The following is an 18,796-nucleotide window of genomic DNA, read 5'->3' as shown; positions in this document are numbered from 1 at the left end:
TGATACATATCATCTGTGTCAGAATTTCTACAAAAATACCTTTGTAAAAAAAATGTGTTGTTGTTGTTGTGGAGAATATGCCCAGAAAAAACATGCACCAAATTCGAGCTTCTACATGTGCAATTCAATGACACTGAGTATATTCTTCAAGTTGTGCAACCATTCTCACCCTCCTGAGTTGTTCCTCCTCATTAATGTAAACTCACTGCCCCCTAAGGTTCCCTTCTAATCTTTCAATTGTTGTTGTCAGTTTGATCCCATATAGATAGATCTTCAAAGTGCATTGTTTGGTTTTAAGAAGACTTCAAGGGATAATTTTGGTTTAAGGTTTAAAGGTTATCTTAGGGTAAAAGTTTTGGGGGTTCATCCAGCGTCTATGGCTCCAGGAAATCTGGATTCCATGAAAATTTGAAATTCCGTTTTGCATTTTTCCCCTTTTGATCAGGATTCTTCTATAGAATCTTTGATTAAAATCTTCAGTAATGGTAGCTGGGCACCATTCAGTTCTTCTAGTCTCATGGCAAAGGAGGCAGTTGTTCACGGAGGCAATTAGCCACACATTCCTTTTCTTCTATTCCCAACTTTCCTTCTTCCTCTGTTGCTCCAGGCAAATGGAGATCAATCATTGTGTCCTGGATGACCACTTGCAAGCTTTTAAGGCCCCTGGCACTATGCAACAAACTAGGCTGTAGAGCAGAAGCACTAAGCATGTTATTAGGCCAATTAATTGAGATGTTCCACGAAACCATAACCCTAAACCTCCAAACCAAGAAATCAAATTGCATAAGGTGTTTGGTTGTACATAAGCAGCCTCAGCAACTACTCTTTTTTTTTTTTTTTGTCATTGTTATAGCTATCACACAACTTTTGACAGTTCAACATTTTACAGGTTTACAACTTATTGACAACAATTAAACAATAATCAGCTGTGCTATCCTACCCTTAATCAATGCAATTTTTCCATCACTGTAAACTGAAACTCAGTACTCCATAAGCAGTGATCTTCCCTTCTGCCCCACTATCCAAAAACACACTTTAGGGGGTACATTTCTGAGAATTCCACAGAACCATATTCTTGTAGTTAACCTGTTATTTCTGCTTATGTTCCTTGAGAATGAATATCAATGACTTTTAGCTGGCAATTTTATATCCCTTTAATTCTAACTTTTGACCTTGTTATGGTAAACATGGAGAAAGCTGGACAATGAAAAAGGAAGACTGAAGAAGAATTGACAGACACCAATTACGGAGTTGGTGAAGAATATTGAATTTACGTGGATTGCCAGAAGAATGAACAAATCTGTCTTGGAAGAAGTACAGCCAGAATTCTCCTTAGAAGCTAGGATGGCAAAACTTTGTCTCACTTATTTTGGACATATTATCAGGAAAGACCAATCCCTGGAGAAGGACTTCATGCTAGGTAAAGTAGAGGGTCAGGAAAAAGGAGGAAGACTCTCAAGGAGATGAACTGACACAGTAACTGCAACAATGGTCTCAAACATAACAACAATTGTAAGGACGGTGCGGGGCCAGGCAACATCTCATTCTGTTATACATGAGGTTGCTGTGAGTCACAGCCGACTCAACGGGCACCTAGCAACAACAACAAGCAAAGTGGTGAGACGAGGGTGAATCTGTTCCCCTTCTTCTTTCTGGAGTCTCCCTTGTCTTTCCAGAAAGCATCCTTTTCTTTCACTCACCCTGTTTCCTGGAAACCAAGGTGTCAAACTGAAGCATATGATCTACCCTGAACCTCACTGACCCCACCAGCCCTTTCAAAATCTTTATATTATTGTCAATGCTTTTTGCCCTCCTATTGAACCTTGCAAAGTTCAGAATTCTGTTTCCTGACACCATAGCTCACTTCTGGTTTATACTGGGTGATCACAGATTATTCCTACCATTGACTGTAAGCAAGTCATGTAGCCTATCAAGGACACCATCAGCTTTACCCCCATTTTTATTTTGAAAAATGTTAACCTCTGGAAAAAGAATTTGCTGAACCATTTGAATAATGTAATATTTTTAGTGTATTATTAAAACAGTGACTAGTTGTTAATAATACAAGTAGTGCTTGACTTACGATGGAGTTCTGTTCCAACGACTCTGCAGAAGCTGGTTCTGACGTAAGTCGAATACTTTTTTTTTTTTTAGTTTTCATCATTATTGCCATAGCCTTCTACTGGCAGTGTTTTGAACAATAAATCATAACATTGAACCTCTGCGAGTGAACATCTAAGAATGATAACATCAACAAGTTTTGTGCTGCAACATTGTAGGTAGTACATCCTGAAGTTAGGATGTACAAACAACAACGAAAAAACAGATGGTCCTAAGCGTGGTTCCTCGGAACTGGAATAGGTTGAGGACTACCCATACCTCAACAAACTTCATTTAAAAAAGCAGTATTTGCTGAGCACTGAAGAAACCCTGGTGGCATAGTGGTTAAGTGCTATGGCTATTAACCAAAAGGTCAGCAGTTGGAATCCACCAGGCACTCCTTGGAAACTCTATGGAGCAGTTCTACTCTGCCCTATCGGGTCACTATGAGTCAGAATGGACTCATAGGTCAGTGGGTTGGTTGGTAGCAGGGAAAACACTGTGCTCAGAGCATTGCAGGTATTATTCAACCAAAAATTTCCATGAATTGGAACTATTAACTGTTTCAGTTTTACAGATGAGGAAGCTGGGTCTTAGCGTAAAGTGCCCAAGTCCACATCCTTAGAAAGACACAGAATTCAAATCTCTGTGACTAACTCCAGAGCTCTGGTTTTAACCAGTACACGATATCCATTAAAATGCATGTGTGGACATAATAATGAAAAGACAAGCAGCTAAAGAAGACATTTTGGGAAAAATTTGGAAAATTTTACCATGGATTGTTTATTAATAAATATGAAATTGCTGTTAATTTTCTTAGGTATGATAATGACATCGTGATACATAGGAAAAATATCCAAAAATTTATGCAATAATGCTAAAACTTCATCTGGGAATAAAGCTTCATAATGTCCTCAACTTCCAAATAAATAAAATAATGGTTCCGTTAAAATGTGTGTGAACACACACACACAGCAAATACAGCATACTGTTCACAACTAGCAAATCAATGTGAGGGGTATATGGGTGTTCATTGTACTAGTCTTTCAGTATTTGTTGGCCGGAAATTTTTCAAAATTAAATGTTGATGGGAAATATGTGTCTAGAATACGCTCTTCAGAAATAATTCACAGAATCTCAGGATTATGAGACTTTAAAGGTCACAGAGTCTTATTACTCCATCTTTTTCTTCGCTAAGATTTGAATGGGTTTATTTCAACAATGGCATAAACAGGATCACACTACACATAATGTACACACAAGTATTAAAAACTATGCAAGTGTATATACCCCAGCTGGCATGGGGGTTATCTCTGGGGTGGGGGAGGTGGTATTAACGGAAAATATTACTTTCCTTATTTGCTTACATTTTTATAACGATTGTGTATTATCAGAAATACCAAAGTTTCCTTTTTTAAAATTCCATTTAAAAATAAACGAAAGCACTAAAAATTCCGAACTCCTTCATTTTCCATCGGTGAAACCCGTAAATATGTTATGGAAGGTAGAATCTTTATTCTGCTAGTTCCCTACTGGCGGCCTTTCAGGAAGTAAATGGGATTCCTGGGATTCTACTGCTGGTTCCACCTACGAATGGATCTCTGCTTGCAAACAAAAACTAAGACCAAAAAATGTAACCTTTTAGAATGAGGCAAGTGGCGGCTGAAAAGAGTTAAATTCTTGAACTAGGGACGCATCCTTCAGTGCCCTTAACTCCCCGATCTCCGGCGAGCAGCCGACAGGAGGGGAAGTCGCCAGAAACCCCAGGAACCGAGGCCATCCGGGCGTTGGTTCCGGCCTACAGCTCCGGCCTTCGGGGCGGGACGGGCACGCCCATCTCCCGCCCTCATCCAATAGGGAGTGAGGAGGTGGGGCCCGGACGCCCCTGGAGACGGGGCGGGGCAAAGGGGGTGTGTCTGGGGCGGGGCCGACAGGTCCCTGAGAGCGGCGACCTTCCTCCGCCCGGCGCAGGTGGAGCGGCCCTCGGGGCCCGGGCTTCGGCCTCGGGCGTCCGGAAATGGCGGTGGCAGGCAGGACGGAGGACGTGAGTGCACGAAAGTGGCGAGCGGCCGTCCCCGGGAATCCCCTTCCTCCTGTGCTGGGGCGCGCGGGGCGGGGACTGCGGGGGAAGCTACCACAACCAGGGCGTCACGGCTGGAGGGGTGCTGCCCGCGCCCGCGGCCAGGCTGGGGCGCTGCGTTGGGTGGGAAGCCGCCAGGCCACCCCGAGGGGTGCGCAGCCCGCGCCGCTCACGGCTTCTCCGGGTGGACGCCGGGGTTGGCTTCCGGGCGGTGGGTTCGGGAACCTGGAGACCCCAGGCCGGTGCCCAGCCCACGTGCGCGCGCGTCTGTGATTCCGGAACTGGGCGCTTCACGTGATAGGGCGTCTGACCTGACAGTCCTGCTTTGGGGTGCGTCTTTGGGCCCCCGGATGCCCTCAGACGCTCCTGGAGGCGCAGGGGGCGAATCTCCCTTTCCTGCCTGGTCCCCAGCCCGGGCTCCGGAAAACTGTGGACCTGAAGCGGCTGCTAGGCGCGGGCCGGACGCCAGCGTCCCCGCGGGCAGACCTGTCACTGTGAACGCCCACACTGGAGAAAAACAGTGTCATGTGCTATTTTGAATCTAGGTATGGTAGGAGTAAAAAGATTACAAAAATCTCCTTACTTAGAAGAATCCAAACCAGATAACTGAAAAACCCAGTGGTTTTTTATAATACAGGGTCGTACACAATTGCAAAAATCTTTTTTCTTTGCTTAACTGTATTAAGATATTATTAAGGAGGTGCACGTATTTGTGCCCGTTGGCCGGTAACAATAATACTTGCCGTTGAGAAATGTAAAGATGACGGTTACATTAAGGCACTTTGGATTAATAAATTAATCGGAATACTACTGTGACCCCATCCCTGAATGAGACAAGCAGAAAACATGATTCCAGCCTGCAAGACCTTATATTCTTGTGAAATATTGACTATAGCGAAATCATCTTGAGCAAATAAAAACTGAACAATTTCTAACGGTAAGACTAAAAATGTCTTTTTTTTTTCACTTGAGAGAATGGAAAATTAACTGTAAGACCTTGAAGTAGATTTGAGATTCACAGATGTATATTTTTAAAATCCGATATATTTGAGTATTTAAGGGTGAGATTCAAGAGCTAAAAATTTATGGAAAAAATGAATAAGAGGAAAATGAGAGAGTTTTTTGAAAAAAGGAGGCAGTAAGTGCTTCTTGGTGCAAAGATGTCCAAGAATTCTTGGATCTGTAACTTTTAACTTTATAATAACTAACCCTAGAAATCTGTTTCATCAAACCATTGGAGATTAATATTTTACCAACAATTATGTAGCTAAATAACTTTAGATCTGAGCAAGTTGACTGCTTTCGTATTTTATAGATGTGATTTCTAGCATTCAGTAAAAACCTAAAAATTCTGAGCCATGTAGTAGGCCCAGACACATAAATGAGTTAAAAGAGCCAAAGACTTTTAATTATGGTTTGTTATTTGCAAGCAGTGGGACCAGTTCTGGCTAGTTTAAGGAAGAAAGGAATACATGTTAAAGATTACAGGGTAGATTAACAACTAGACCTCTGAAAGGACCTAAACCAGGGTAGGTCACGAGGTCTAGGCGACGAAAGGTTTTTTTTTCAGGGTTCTGTCCTAAAATTAAGGAGTCCTGGTGGCACAGTGGTTAAGCACTCAGCTGCTAACCGAAAGGTTTGCAGTTTGAACACGCCAGCTGTTCCACAGAAGAAAGATGTGACAGTCTGCTTCCGTAAAGATTACAGCCTTGGAAACTCTATGGGGCAGTTCTGCTCTGTCCTATCGGCTCACTGTGATTGGGAATCTACTCAGTGGCAACAGGTTGGGTTTGGTCTTTTGGTCCTAAAATTAATCCTCCTCAGCCATGGTCTCTCTTTGCTTTGTTGCTCACAGGAGTTCAATTGGCACAATCCTCTCTGGTTCCATGACCATATGTAGGCCAGAGAAGAGTGAAGGGTATTGAAGAATGTTCCCAGGGAGACAATGCAGAGGTAGATGGGTAGGTCCCCAAAGCAAATAGAAGTTTGTCATAAAAGAAGAGGGAAGAGATACCATGTGGGCAAAAACAACAGATGTCTTCTGCAGGTGACAGTGTAGTTATTAATAGTGCCATGATGAATACTTCTGCATTCAGGAGTCCTCTTCCTCTCAGCTTTCACTTGCAGGTGATAAGTTACAGAGAATGACTGAGTGCCATTTCCATGGTTATGCTAGATATTTCTTATAGGATCTATATAACTGTATATTTGATATGTCCAGCACATACATTTTCTTTACTGAACATCTAATAAATGACAGAGAGAAAACCATACTATGGTCTTCATACTCTTCAGTGTAGTCAGGAAGAGCTAAAGAGGTACCCAGAAAAAAGAAAACAATACAAGACAGCGTACGAAATATTCCAAAAGAATAATAGGGGCAGTGAATTTTATAGGATGCCTGGGTGGTGCAAATGGTCAACACACTTGGCTGCTAACCAGAAGGTTGGCACTTCGAGTCCACCCAGGGACTTCTCAGAAGAAAGGCCTGGTGATCTAGCCTAGAAAAACCAGCCCTTGAAAATGCTGTGGAACCCTCTTCTAGCCTGACACACACAGGGTCCCCATGAGTTGGAACTGACTTGACGGCGTCTGGGTGAGGTACTTTTTATAGGAGTTTTAAAATAGAAACACTTATGCTTAGTATTGGAAGTTGTTTTAGAGATGTAGAAGAGGGACTTCCACCCCTGGCCAAGATGGTTGCTGCCTGAAACCACCAAAGAACACACAAAATGTATGAATCAAGTTGTAAAGATGTTGGACTTCAGCTAACGAAGGTCAGTGATCTCAGAGATCAGAAACAAACAGATGGGCTCTACGATTGCCTCAGCTTACTGCCGTAGAGTTTGCAGGCTGTGGCAGAGGTAAGGATTACAAAGATAAACGCAATAATCTGGGTGTGATCCAGATCTGGGGTGGGTCCCTCAATTTCCAGTCTCAGGTATTTGGTGCTGCTCCGCAACTCTTGCTATTCAATGCCTAGATAGTTTTCTGATTAGTTTGCCTTCTCACAACGCGCGGTACTGTTCTGATTAACTCATTGAATCTTCCCAGCAAAGCTGTGAAGCAGGTGCTATTATTCTTCCTCTTTGTTATATGAGGAAACTGAGGTACAGAGAGGTAAAGTAACTTGCCCACAGCTAGTAAGCAGTAGATCTTGTCTTTGAACCAGCTTTTTGTCTTTGGCGTGACCCTGGACTACAGTGCTTACTGCCTCTGGTCAGAGATGATTCTCAGATTTTAGCCCAAGTCTTTGGTGATGCCCGTAACCGAGTTAGGGGACATTGGAAGGACAGGTTTGGGACATCCATTCTTTCAGCAAGTGTTCACTGAGTGTTGATCATGAGACACTGTTGGGTGCTAGGATTACGAAGGCAAGAGATGGGTAGCTAGTGGGTCTAATGAGCTCTAGCTGGGAAGACAGATACCCCACTAGTAAGAAAACCACCCAAGGACACCCGGAGACAGAGGAGGTGAGCACAGAATGCTTTGGAACGCATGGTACCTATCTTCCTCAGTTTGTACTTACTGCTTCTGTCCCTGCTTTTGTGGGTATGATCTAGATCTGAAGTTCCCAGGAAAGCTAGCTGACCTCAGCTGGGCCTGGAAGGGTGCGCAGACATCAGCTACAGGAAGAGCTATGGAGACTGGCACATCTGCTGACTGAGAGAGAGCTAGAGGCAGAAGATTCTTGAGGAAAACAGAAATAATAATACTGTGGTGTGAGAAGGCATACTAGTTAGGAAACTATCTAGGGATTGTAGTCCCTGGGTGGTGCAAACAGTTAAGCGCTTGACAATTAACCAAAAGGTTGACTGAAACCACCCAGAGGCCCCTTTGAAGAAAGGTCTGGTGATCTGCTTCTGAAAGGTTATAGGCTTGAAAACCCTATGGAGCAGTTCTACTCTGCACACATGGGGTCTTCACGAGTTGGAATCAACTCCACAGCAACTGGTTTGATTTTGGGTTATCTAGGCACTAAGTATAGAGTTGTAGAGCAGTGCTGAATGTCTGAGATTGGAAATTGAAGAACCCACCCCAGATGTGGATCATGCCCAGATTATTGTAATCCTTGTGCGAACAGCCATCCCTTACTCTATTTGTCCCACCCTACCCTTTCCAAAGAAAAGAGCCCTTATCCTCTCTACCCAAATCCTCTGCTCAGGCTTTCCCTCTCGAGATGAAGTTTTCATTTCCACCTCAGTCCAGTGCAGGTATCCAACCTTCTAACTTTCTTCCATCATTTGTGCTGTTCATTTGCTAATTTATTTTGTGCTTCTCCATAGTATTCCATGCATCTATTCTATTGTACATTCTTGTGTTGTTGTTTAGTCCTTCATGCCTCTATCTCTAACCTCCTAAGTGAAAAGGTAATCTCCTTTTGGATAGGGTCTACATCTTGTATTCTTTTATCTTGGGCATAGTGCTTTATACATAGTCTTATTGTTGTGTGCTGTCTAGTCGATTCCAACTCATAGCAGCCCTATAGGACAGGGTAGGGTTTCCTAGGCTGTAATCTTTGTGGGAGCAAATCACCAGATCTTTTCTCCCTTGAAGTGGCTCTAGGGCTCGAACTGCTGACCTTTCGGTTAGCAGCCAAGCACTTAACCATTATGTCACCAGGGCTTCTTTTATACATAGTGGTATTCAGTAAAGGTCCAAGACTGAGAGATTGTTATGGCTCATTGTGTGTAGCAGAGGCCTGGAAGTAGTATTCCTATTAAGACAATACCTTTTTGTGCATACTGTAGATGTAACTACTACTCACATTTTCTACCCCTAGAAGTTTACTGGCAGGCATTTGAACCACTTTAGTACATTCTGGCATCATGGTGGATACTGGTATCATGGTGGATACTGGTGCAACTGCCTAAAAAACAAGAAGTTGGTCTGCGCCACATATGAGTGTTGAGAGCCATTTGTAACAGGGGATGCTTCTTGGAGGAGTGATTTTGTGAAACTTTTGTGTCTTTTGGCTTCTGTACAGCAAGATAAGCCTTGCAAGTATGTTTACTATTTCCTTGGCGTTATTGGGAAGGTACGGTTACCAGCATTCGGAAATATTCACATAAATGAGTTATATTGGGGGTGAAAACTGTGATGCACTTCCTGGGCCATGGGACCAATATGTATCACGTGTGTGATGTGCTTCATGGAACATAGGACCAATATGGCCCACTTGTAATTGGCACCCCATTTTTTCAGATGATAAAAAACTACCAACAAACAATGATTCAGCATCCATTCCATTAGTGAAAAACATGACATCACCAAAATATTCCAGAAACAAAATTCATCCTTTAAAATTTTGGGGTTACAACCCACACCAGTCAAGCTTTGTCTGCCACTTCAGGGACATTACAACTAATTGTTTTCATTGAGAATCTGTTATCTACAAACTGAACTCTCATTGAGGATACGTCAGAATGATGTGTTTCTATTAATACTCCAAAATATCTCTATCATAACTGAAAGTTTTTGTCAGGCACTCTTAATAAAGCCTCTACCAACTTTTCAAAATTCTGTGGAACATCAGAGACATGGTTAAGTATCACAACTGTGTGTAATTATTTCATTAAAAATATAAATAACGTAAAATAAATCAATATCTATGTTTTGGGGGCTTTTTTATTTTATCTCATTATGGATTACCTTGTTGGTGAGGAGTAGAAGAGCATTGAATTAGGATGTCCTCCACCTGTTTTAATGCTTGTTGTTTCACCAAGTTGTGTACAGTAGAATTATCTGGAGGTTTAGGGTATTTATTTTTTTAATTGGCTATAGGTGGGAAATGGATTCTCTTGCCTTTAACTTGTGTAATGGTTTTTAAAGCTTTATAGTTTAATAGATTTGTCTTAGAAACATAATCCAGTCGTGGTGATTATAACTTGCTCCCACTTTCTGCACCCTAGGGTTCCTTGGATCTTACCCAGAGTATTGAAGATGACCCACTCCTGGATGCCCAGCTGCTCCCACATCACTCATTACATGCTCATTTTAGACCCAGATTCCATCCCCTTCCTACGGTCATCATAGCAAATCTTCTGTTGTTAATACATGTAAGTTGGCTGGGGGGAAGGTGATGTTCATAAAGAAACCTATAAGCTCCTCAGAGGGCAATTTGGCTTTACCTATCAACATTTAAGGAAACCCTGGTGGTGTAGTGGTTAAGTGCTATGGCTGCTAACCAAAAGGTTGGCAGTTCGAATCCGCCAGGCGCTCCTTGGAAACTCTGTGGGGCAGTTCTACTCTGTCCTATAGGGTCGCTATGAGTCGGAATCGACTCGACGGCAGTGGGTTTGGCTTATCAACGTTTAAAGTGTTCATACTTTTGCTTTTATCTCTACTTCAAAGAATTTATTGTAGATATATTTGTATATGCGTAAGGATATTGTTGATAATAGTAATGTTGTCTGTATTATCAAGAGACTCCAGTGTACCCACCTCAAGAGGACACTTTGTGTGTCCCATCCATATAAAAGAATGTTATGCAGCTGTTAAAAAAGAAATGGGGTAGGTGTGTATGTATTAGAAAAGAACAATCTTCCCAATGGCCCTTTTGAGTTAAAAAAAAATCAGTTTTACAACAGTGTGTATATTCCTACTTGGAATTCTTAAAAGTTTTTAAAAGATGAGGGAAATACATATTATACATATATAATGGAATATTTCCAGAAGCATTCACGAGACCCCGTTATAACACTGGTTGCTGCTGAGGTGAAAGACTGAGGGTCTTGGTGGAAGTGACCCAACATATTTTATTGTTTACTTCTTGTACTATTTGAATTTTTTTTGACATATGTATTACTTTTTCAGTTATATAAAAGATGTGCAGATTAATCTCTATAGGCTGGCATAGAAATTTATCCACAGACAGAAAATGAAGCAGAGAAGTCGAGCTGCAACAGATCAGTACATACGTTTGCCCATATTTGTATGAAAATAAAATTACATGTCTGGGGATTTTTAAAAACGTGTGTGAAAGGTCTTGTTGTGGCAGCTCTGCTCCAGATCTGTTAATTATTTCCTCATTTCGATTATGGCATTCTCAAGTGTTAGGGGTTGTAATTGTTCTTTGCTGCAATGTGAAAATCAAAGAGGGCAAATTCTCACCAGTCCTTCGGTGTTTATACAGTCAGGGATGTGGTTGGTTGACTAGCTTAGCCGCTGCCCCGGCGTCCTTCTAAGATGGCAGCCTGTACTGCAGATAACTGCACAATGAGACAAGTTCCCCAGCTTCCCATGCAGTTGGGATTCTTCTCCAGTGAGGTGAACTCATGGGAGACTGGAATTAAGAAATGAGTTCCTTGAGGAAAGAGGTCCATCTACTAGCTGTGGCATGGTTCTGCCGTGGCTCCCCGATCCCTGGATCTCAGCTGAGTCACTTAGTTCTCGGTGCTACCATGTACAGGGTAGCCCAGATTTTATTCTACTTTTTGTATGATGTACTCTTTAATTTGTGTAATATACTCTTTATGAATATACAACACAGACGTATATCAATGCCTTTGATTCCTTGGGATTGCCTGCCCTAATATTAAGACAAGTGTTAAAGAACAAGAAAAACTAATGTCTTTATGTGCTACTTTTTTATAAAATGGGTCAGCTGGGTTCAACGTACACTGTATGTCAGATGTCGGTGGTGGGTGGGGGAGTTCCCTGGGGGAAGTCCGAAAGCAGCCCCTGTATGCAGAAGATAGGAAGAGACCAAAGAAAGGGGCAGACCACTCCAGGTTGAATAAGCGGTCTAAGATTTATTATGAGAAAATTTACATACAAGCCGAAGACCTAGGGCAGCAGGACGGGTAGATGTCCATGCTGCTGCCCCAAGCTCCAGAGATTATATAGAGGAGCTTCTGTGGCCTTGTCACACCACCCTCCTTCCCTCAAGTCCGAAGTTATTGCCTGGATCTGGCTCCTTGAAGTGTTACGTTTCTCACATCAAGGATATTATGTTCCCTGGCCTCCTATTCGTAGTGCCAACATAGCCATTTCAGGGAGCGGGTTGTTTGTCAGGACTGTGGTCAGCTTCAGGCCTGGAAGCAGCTTCATACATCCCGGATTGGTCACATCATCATTTTTTCTCCCAACACTGTGTATCCTTGTCATGGTTTGAATTATGTCTCCCCCAAAATGTGTGTATCAGTTTGGCTGGACCTTGATTCCTGGTATTGTGTGGTTTTCCTGTTATGTTGTAAATCCTGCCTCTATGATGTTAATGAGGGAGGATGCGCAGCAGTTGTGTTAGTGAGGCAGGACTCCTTCTCCAAGGTTGGATTGTGTCTTGAGGCAATCTCTTGAGATATAAAAGAGAGAAGGGAGGAGTGAGACAGGGGGACCTCATACCACCAAGAAAGCAGTGCCAGGGTCAGAGCATGTCCTTTGGACCCAGGGTCCCTGTGCAGAGAAGCTCCTAGTCTGGGGGAAGATTGATGAGAAGGCCAACAGAGAGAGAAAGCCTTCCCCTGGAGCTGACACCCTGAATTTGAACTTTCAGCCTACTTTACTGTGAGAAAATAAACTTCTCTTTGTTAAAGCCATCCACTTGTGGTATTTCTGTTACAGCAGCACTAGATAACTAAAACAATACTATATTATAGTGCGAGAAATAGATTGCAACTTTGTGCTTTATGATATACATCCTAAGGTGCCATAACAACTGTCTTGGTTTCTTAGTGGTGCTATAACAGAAATACCACAAGTGTGTGTCTTTAAAGAGGCGAAATTAATTTTCCTACAGTTCTGGAAGCTAAAAGTCCAAATCAGGGTCTTGACTGTGTCAGTTCCATCCTTGTCAGTAGACTCCAGTGTTCCTTGGCTCCTTGGCAGTCCTCACATGGCGTCTGTCTTCCCCCATGTATGTGTGTGTATGTGTACCTCCATGTCCAACCTGATTTTTTTTTATAACTTAGAAGTGATGAAGTTTAAAATATACCCTCCCATCACTGTTGAGTTGATTCGGACTCATAGCGACCCTGTAACATAGCAAAGAAAACCCTATTTCTGAACAGGGTTATATCCACGGGGCTAGGATTCAAACACATATTTTGGGGACACACAGTTCAATTCATAATAGCAGTTATTACTGCTCTTGACAAATCTCTTTTTATTTTTGATAGATTTATTATGTGCTGATATTGTTTGCTGTTGAACCTAGGCAACGGATGCTAATGATAGCTTTCAAAATTTTTCTTTATTTGCTTTTTTAAATATAGAATAATGCTTCCTTTTTGTAACAAGTAAAACGTTACAGAAAAGTACAGAGATAAAATTATAATCTTCCCTTTTTGCTACTTCAGCCTTTCTCCCTGAGTTAATAAGTGAGATCAGTTTGTTGTATCTCCTTCAGGCCTTTCATTAAGTTCATACAAATATATACGGAGAGATTAGCATGCATATATGGAGAGATTTCCCCCATTTATTTACTAAAAATAGAAACGAAATGATACCGTATTTATTATCCATAGCGGCAGTTCTCAAACTTCAGTGTACATCAGACTCACCTGGCAGACTAGTTAAATACAGATTGTTGGGCCCTCCCTCAGAGTTGCTGATTCAGTAGGTCTGGGGTGGAGCCTGAGAATTTGAATTTTTAACAAGTTCTTAGGTGATGCTTATGCTGTTGGAGTGGAAACGACACCACTGCTCTGCCATTCAGTCTCGGTATATCACAGACATCCATCCAGACCAATACACAGATTTAATTCATTCTTTCTTTTGCTGCGTAATATCCTATAATGTGGGTGAATGCATCATAATTTCTTTAAGCATGCCACTATGGATGGACAGACGTGGGAAGTTTTCAGTTTTTTTGCAAATGTAAAGATTGACTTGACGGCACTGCGGATTTTTTGGGGAAAGATACCATAGAAAATACTTGTATCCATATATCGTACATACTGGTGCTTTTACTTCCGATAGCAGGAGTCCTTAAAGTAGGATTTTTGGGTCAAGATGTTTCTAAATTATTTTTCCAAAAGCAAGTCCCAGTTCAGTCACCAATATATGAGAATGCCTGTTGGCCTGTATTCCGGCACCAGTCCTTTCCATTTTTGTCAAGCTAGTTGTATTGTTGTTGTCTGCAAACTAGAAATAAATCTTTTAAACCATAATTTTTTTTTAAAAATTTTATTGTGCTTTAAGTGAAAGTTTACAAATCCAATCTCTCAAATAAAAACTTATATACACCTTGCTACATACTCCCAATTGCTCCCAGCCCGCTCCCTCCCTCCGCTCTTTCTCACGTCCATTCTGCCAGCTTCTAACCCCTTCTACCCCCTCATCTCCCCTCCAGGGAGGAGATGCCAACATAGTCTCAAGTGTCCACCTGATCCAAGAAGCTCACTCCTCCCCAGCGTCCCTCTCCACCCCATTGTCCAGTCCAATCCCTGTCTGAAGAGTTGGCTGTGGGAATCGTTCCTGTCCTGGGCCAACAGAAGGTCTGGGGGCCATGACCACCGGGGTCCTTCTAGTCTCAGTCAGACCATTAAGTCTGGTCTTTTTATGAGAATTTGGGGTCTGCATCCCACTGCTGTCCTGCTCCCTCAGGGGTTCTCTGTTACGTTCTCTGTCAGGGTAGTCATCTGTTGTAGCCCGCACCATCTTAAACCATAATTGCATTAGTTTCTTTTGAGGTGATAAATTAGCTTTTTTACATTTTTTAATAAAAGGCAGATGGGCAGGAAACTACATGTAGCATTAAGTGATCATGCCTTGTTAGATGGGTGATTTTTTTCCTGTGATTTTGTCTGTTTTCCAAATTTTCTGCAAATCTTTATATAAGAAAAGTTCATAGAAATGGCGAAAGGTCTCTGCTTCTAATTTTTTTTATAAAAGCAGGGTAAAGACAAGAGGCATGAGAGTATGTGCTGGAATGGTGGTTATTATTTTCTAAGTCCAAATATTGAATATTGATCCTGTTGTTTTCTTTCCACCAGGTTGTGTATGTTATATTAGCATTTTTAGCAGGTGTATTTTGTTCTTACCCTAATCCACATGAGGACAAGTGTCCAGGAAACTACACTAACCCATTGAAAGTTCAGACAGTCATAATCCTTGGAAAAGTCATTTTGTGGATTCTACATATACTTCTCGAACGCTACATCCAGTATCACCACAGCAAAGTGAGAAACCGAGGCTATAACATGATCTACCGATCCACAAGGCATCTTAAAAGACTTGCACTAATGGTACACTCTGCGGGTAAGCTCCGTCGTCTTTCTTGACTTTTCTGGGGCTTGCTTAAGTGGCAGCAATGATGCAGAAAGAAAATGTGAAGTTCAGTTTTATAATCAAACACATTCTGTCATTTCTGTGAGAGTGACGTGGCCACTAAAAATTGAATCACCTTAGCGTCTCGGAGGGAGTCCCTAAGTGGCCCAAACAGTTAAGTGCTCAGCTCCCGACCTAAAGGTTGGCGGTTTGAATCCACCCAGAGGTGGAAGAAAGGCTTGTGATGATCTCCCTCCGAAAGCTCACAGCCGTTGGAGCGGTTCTACTCAGTTCTAACACAATGGCAACTGTTTTTTTTTTTTTTTTCCTCCAATGTCTTGAAGCTTTTCTGATAATTTGTACAGCCTTAATTTTTTATTTGAAATCTATATTTGTTATGAACATAGTGTCTATGCATTCCTTTGTGGAATATAGATTTTTCTGGTATCTGCTGGTTTATTCATCTCAAGGATCCTGTCAATTCTGACTCATAGTGATCCTGTAGGACAGAATAGAACTGCCACATAGGGTTTCTAAGGCTGTAAATCTTTTAGGGAAGCAGACTGCTGCATCTTTCTCCTGTGGAGTGGCTGGTAGTTTGAACCACCGACCTCTTGGTTAGCAGCGGAGCCCTTAACCCACTGTGCCACCAGGGCTCCTCTTGAAAAGCATACAGGTTGTAATTTGTGAAGGTAAGATCAGAAGGTCCAGACAGGACTTACAAGGCATGAGTACCTGCTTTCCTTTATTGTTGGAGGTATCATACTCTGAAGGCTCAATGGAATTTTATTGAATTCCTTTAGGTATTTTTTACTTGGTGTAAAAGTGTTCCTTTCTTAAAGACCCTCCTTCAATTTGAGTTCAGAATAAATCTTTAAAAAATTTGAAGCCAGGTTTAAAAAAAAAAAATGTTGTGTCAAGTCAATTCCGACTCATAGTGACTCTATATAGGATAGAATAGAACTGCCCCATAGAGTTTCCAAGGAGCACCTGGTGAATTCAAACTGCTGAACCTTTGGTTAGCAGCCGTAGCACTTAACCACTACACAACCAGGATTGGAAGCCAGGTTAGAAATTAGTATTTCCTCAGAAAAACCGAGCTCTACAGAGTTTTAAATTTTTCTTCTCTGTTACTGTGTGAATTTTCTTTAAGGGCACATTGCAAGTTCACTCACTCAGTGAAGTTCTCAGTGAAAGCGAAAGACCCATTACTATAGCAGGTAGAAGCAGGGCCAAGCCATTTCATAGAAATAAATGATCCTGACTGATCTGGAAGAAGCGGATACTGCCCTCTGCCCCTCTAAGGATGAACTTGGCTTATATGTTCAAACATTAATTGTGTAGTACTCCATTGTGGCCAGAAGATGTCACTATAACCTTTTTCTCCCCAAAGATAAAAGCAAAAACCTGTTTCTACTGAAAGAACATATATGCTCTATCACTAAAACAGTGTTCAGTTTCTCACTCAGGTTTTGTCTGGGAATAGTGTTTTTTTTTTTTTTTTTTAGGCCTACAAGGAGATTGTCTGGTTTTTACTTTCCTCTGAAATTCAAATTCTCGTTAAACATGAGATCCTTAGTCATGATAACCAAAACCAAACCCACTTCCAGTAGTCGATTCTCACGCACGGCAGCCCTGGAGGACAGAGTAGAACTGCCCTGTAGAGTTTCCAAAGCTATAAATCTTTTTTTTTTTTTTTTTAATACTTTAGATGAAGGTTTACAGAGCCAATTAGTTTCTCATTAAACAATTAATACACGTTTTGTGCTGTTGGTTACCAACCCTGCGACATGTCAACACTCTCCCTTCTCGACCTTGGGTTCCCTGTTACCAGATCTCCTGTCCCCTCCTGCATTCTTGTCCTTGCCCCTGGGCTGGTGTGCCCATTTAGCCTCGTTTTGTTCTTAGGGGCCTGCCTAATATTTGGCTAAAGGGTGAACCTCAGGAGTGACTTCAGTACTGAGTTAAAAGGGTGTTCGGGGGCCATACTCTTGGGGTTTCTTCAGTCTCTATCAGACCAGTAAGTCTGGTCTTTTTTTATGAGTTAGAATTTTGTTCTATATTTTTCTCCATCTCTGTCCAGGACCCTCTATTGTGATCCCTGTCAGAGCAGTCAGTGGTGGTAACTGAGCACCCAAGTTGCGCTGGACTCAGCCTGGTGGAGGCTGTGGTAGTTGTGGTCCATTAGTTCTTGGACTGATCTTTCCCTGTGTCCTTCGTTCTTTATTCTCCCTTGCTTTATACAGGGTGGAATCCGTGGAGTATCTTAGATGGTTAGTCACAAGCTTTTTAAGACCCCAAACGCTACTCACCAAAGTAGGGTGTAGAATGTTTTCTTTATAAACTATGTTATCAAGGCTGTAAATCTTTACAAAAGTAGACTGCCACATCTTTCTCCCATGGAGTGGCTGGTGGGTTCAAACTTCTGACCTTTCAGTTAGCAGCTGAGTGCTTAATCACTGTGCCACCAGGGCTCTTCTTAATCATGATTAAAAAAAAAAAAAGCCTCATTGCCTCGAGTCGATTCTGATTCATAGCAACCCCATAGGACAGAGTAGAACTGCCCTATAGAGTTTACAAGTAGTGCCTGGTGGATTCGAACTGCTGACATTTTGGTTAGCAGCTGCTATAGCACTTAACCACTATGCCACCAGGGTTTAATTCCAAATGACTTTCCTTTTATATTACTCATGTAGGAATCCAGAAAAATAAAAAAAAAAAATGGGGCATATATTTACCTTATTTCTATTTCATTGAGTGTTTTTTTCTGACTTGAAGAAAAAAAAGGTAAACCTCTTGGGATATGGCACTTACAGCTAACCAGAAAAAATGAAACCATTTTATTTGTCACATGTGGTAGTACTGCTGGATACTGACTAACTTTTCATTTTCCAGAGGGGGAAAAATTTTCTGTGTGTGAGTGGAAACAGAATACCGGATTTTGCTTTCTTCCTAAATAAGTTGAAAGTATTTACCTGGTTTATCTATTTCCTTCCTTAGATCTAAATATATTTTGAACTCTAATAAGTTTTTATAATTACATAGAAAGTTGCATATTTAGGTGTTTTTTCCCCACTGAAATGAAAACTTGGCCCATCACTGAAAAGCAGTGATTTTCAACCTTTCAGATGGTCCCAGACAAGCCGAGTTCCTTTCAGTGACCTGAAAGGGTGAACCCAGAAATTGAGAACATGCACAAGTTTTGGGTAACTACTCTAGAAAGTAAATCCTGGAAGGAATACTTATTTTTCAAAGCAGGTCCTAGTGAGAATTCTAGGACCCCATATCGTGAGTGATTGTGTCCTACATACCCTGAGCTCTCATGGGCCCCCCATTCCTCAGGAGGGCCCAAGGCTCTCAGAGGCCTTATAGAAACGCCTGCTGGAGTCCTCACCATTGTCTGCC

General features: G+C 41.8%; 1 protein-coding gene across 6 annotated transcripts in view; it reads left to right on the top strand.

The window, feature by feature from the left end:
- The first annotated feature begins 4,022 nt into the window (after positions 1-4,022).
- TMEM192 (transmembrane protein 192) overlaps positions 4,023-18,796 on the top strand; it is a 37,488-nt gene continuing 22,714 nt past the window's right edge. For all 6 annotated transcript variants that reach the window (XM_049863920.1, XM_049863919.1, XM_049863915.1 and 3 more), the window contains exons 1-3: positions 4,023-4,144; positions 10,093-10,239; positions 15,118-15,382. In XM_049863920.1, coding sequence (XP_049719877.1) covers positions 4,118-4,144; positions 10,093-10,239; positions 15,118-15,382 — 439 coding nt within the window. In that variant the 5' untranslated portion in view covers positions 4,023-4,117. The remainder of the gene's footprint in view (positions 4,145-10,092; positions 10,240-15,117; positions 15,383-18,796) is intronic.

Source organism: Elephas maximus, chromosome 21, assembly GCF_024166365.1.
Source record: "Elephas maximus indicus isolate mEleMax1 chromosome 21, mEleMax1 primary haplotype, whole genome shotgun sequence".
Taxonomy (NCBI): domain Eukaryota; kingdom Metazoa; phylum Chordata; class Mammalia; order Proboscidea; family Elephantidae; genus Elephas; species Elephas maximus.
The sequence above is the reverse complement of the archived record's forward strand: the minus strand, read 5'-3'. Positions and strand labels throughout refer to the sequence as shown.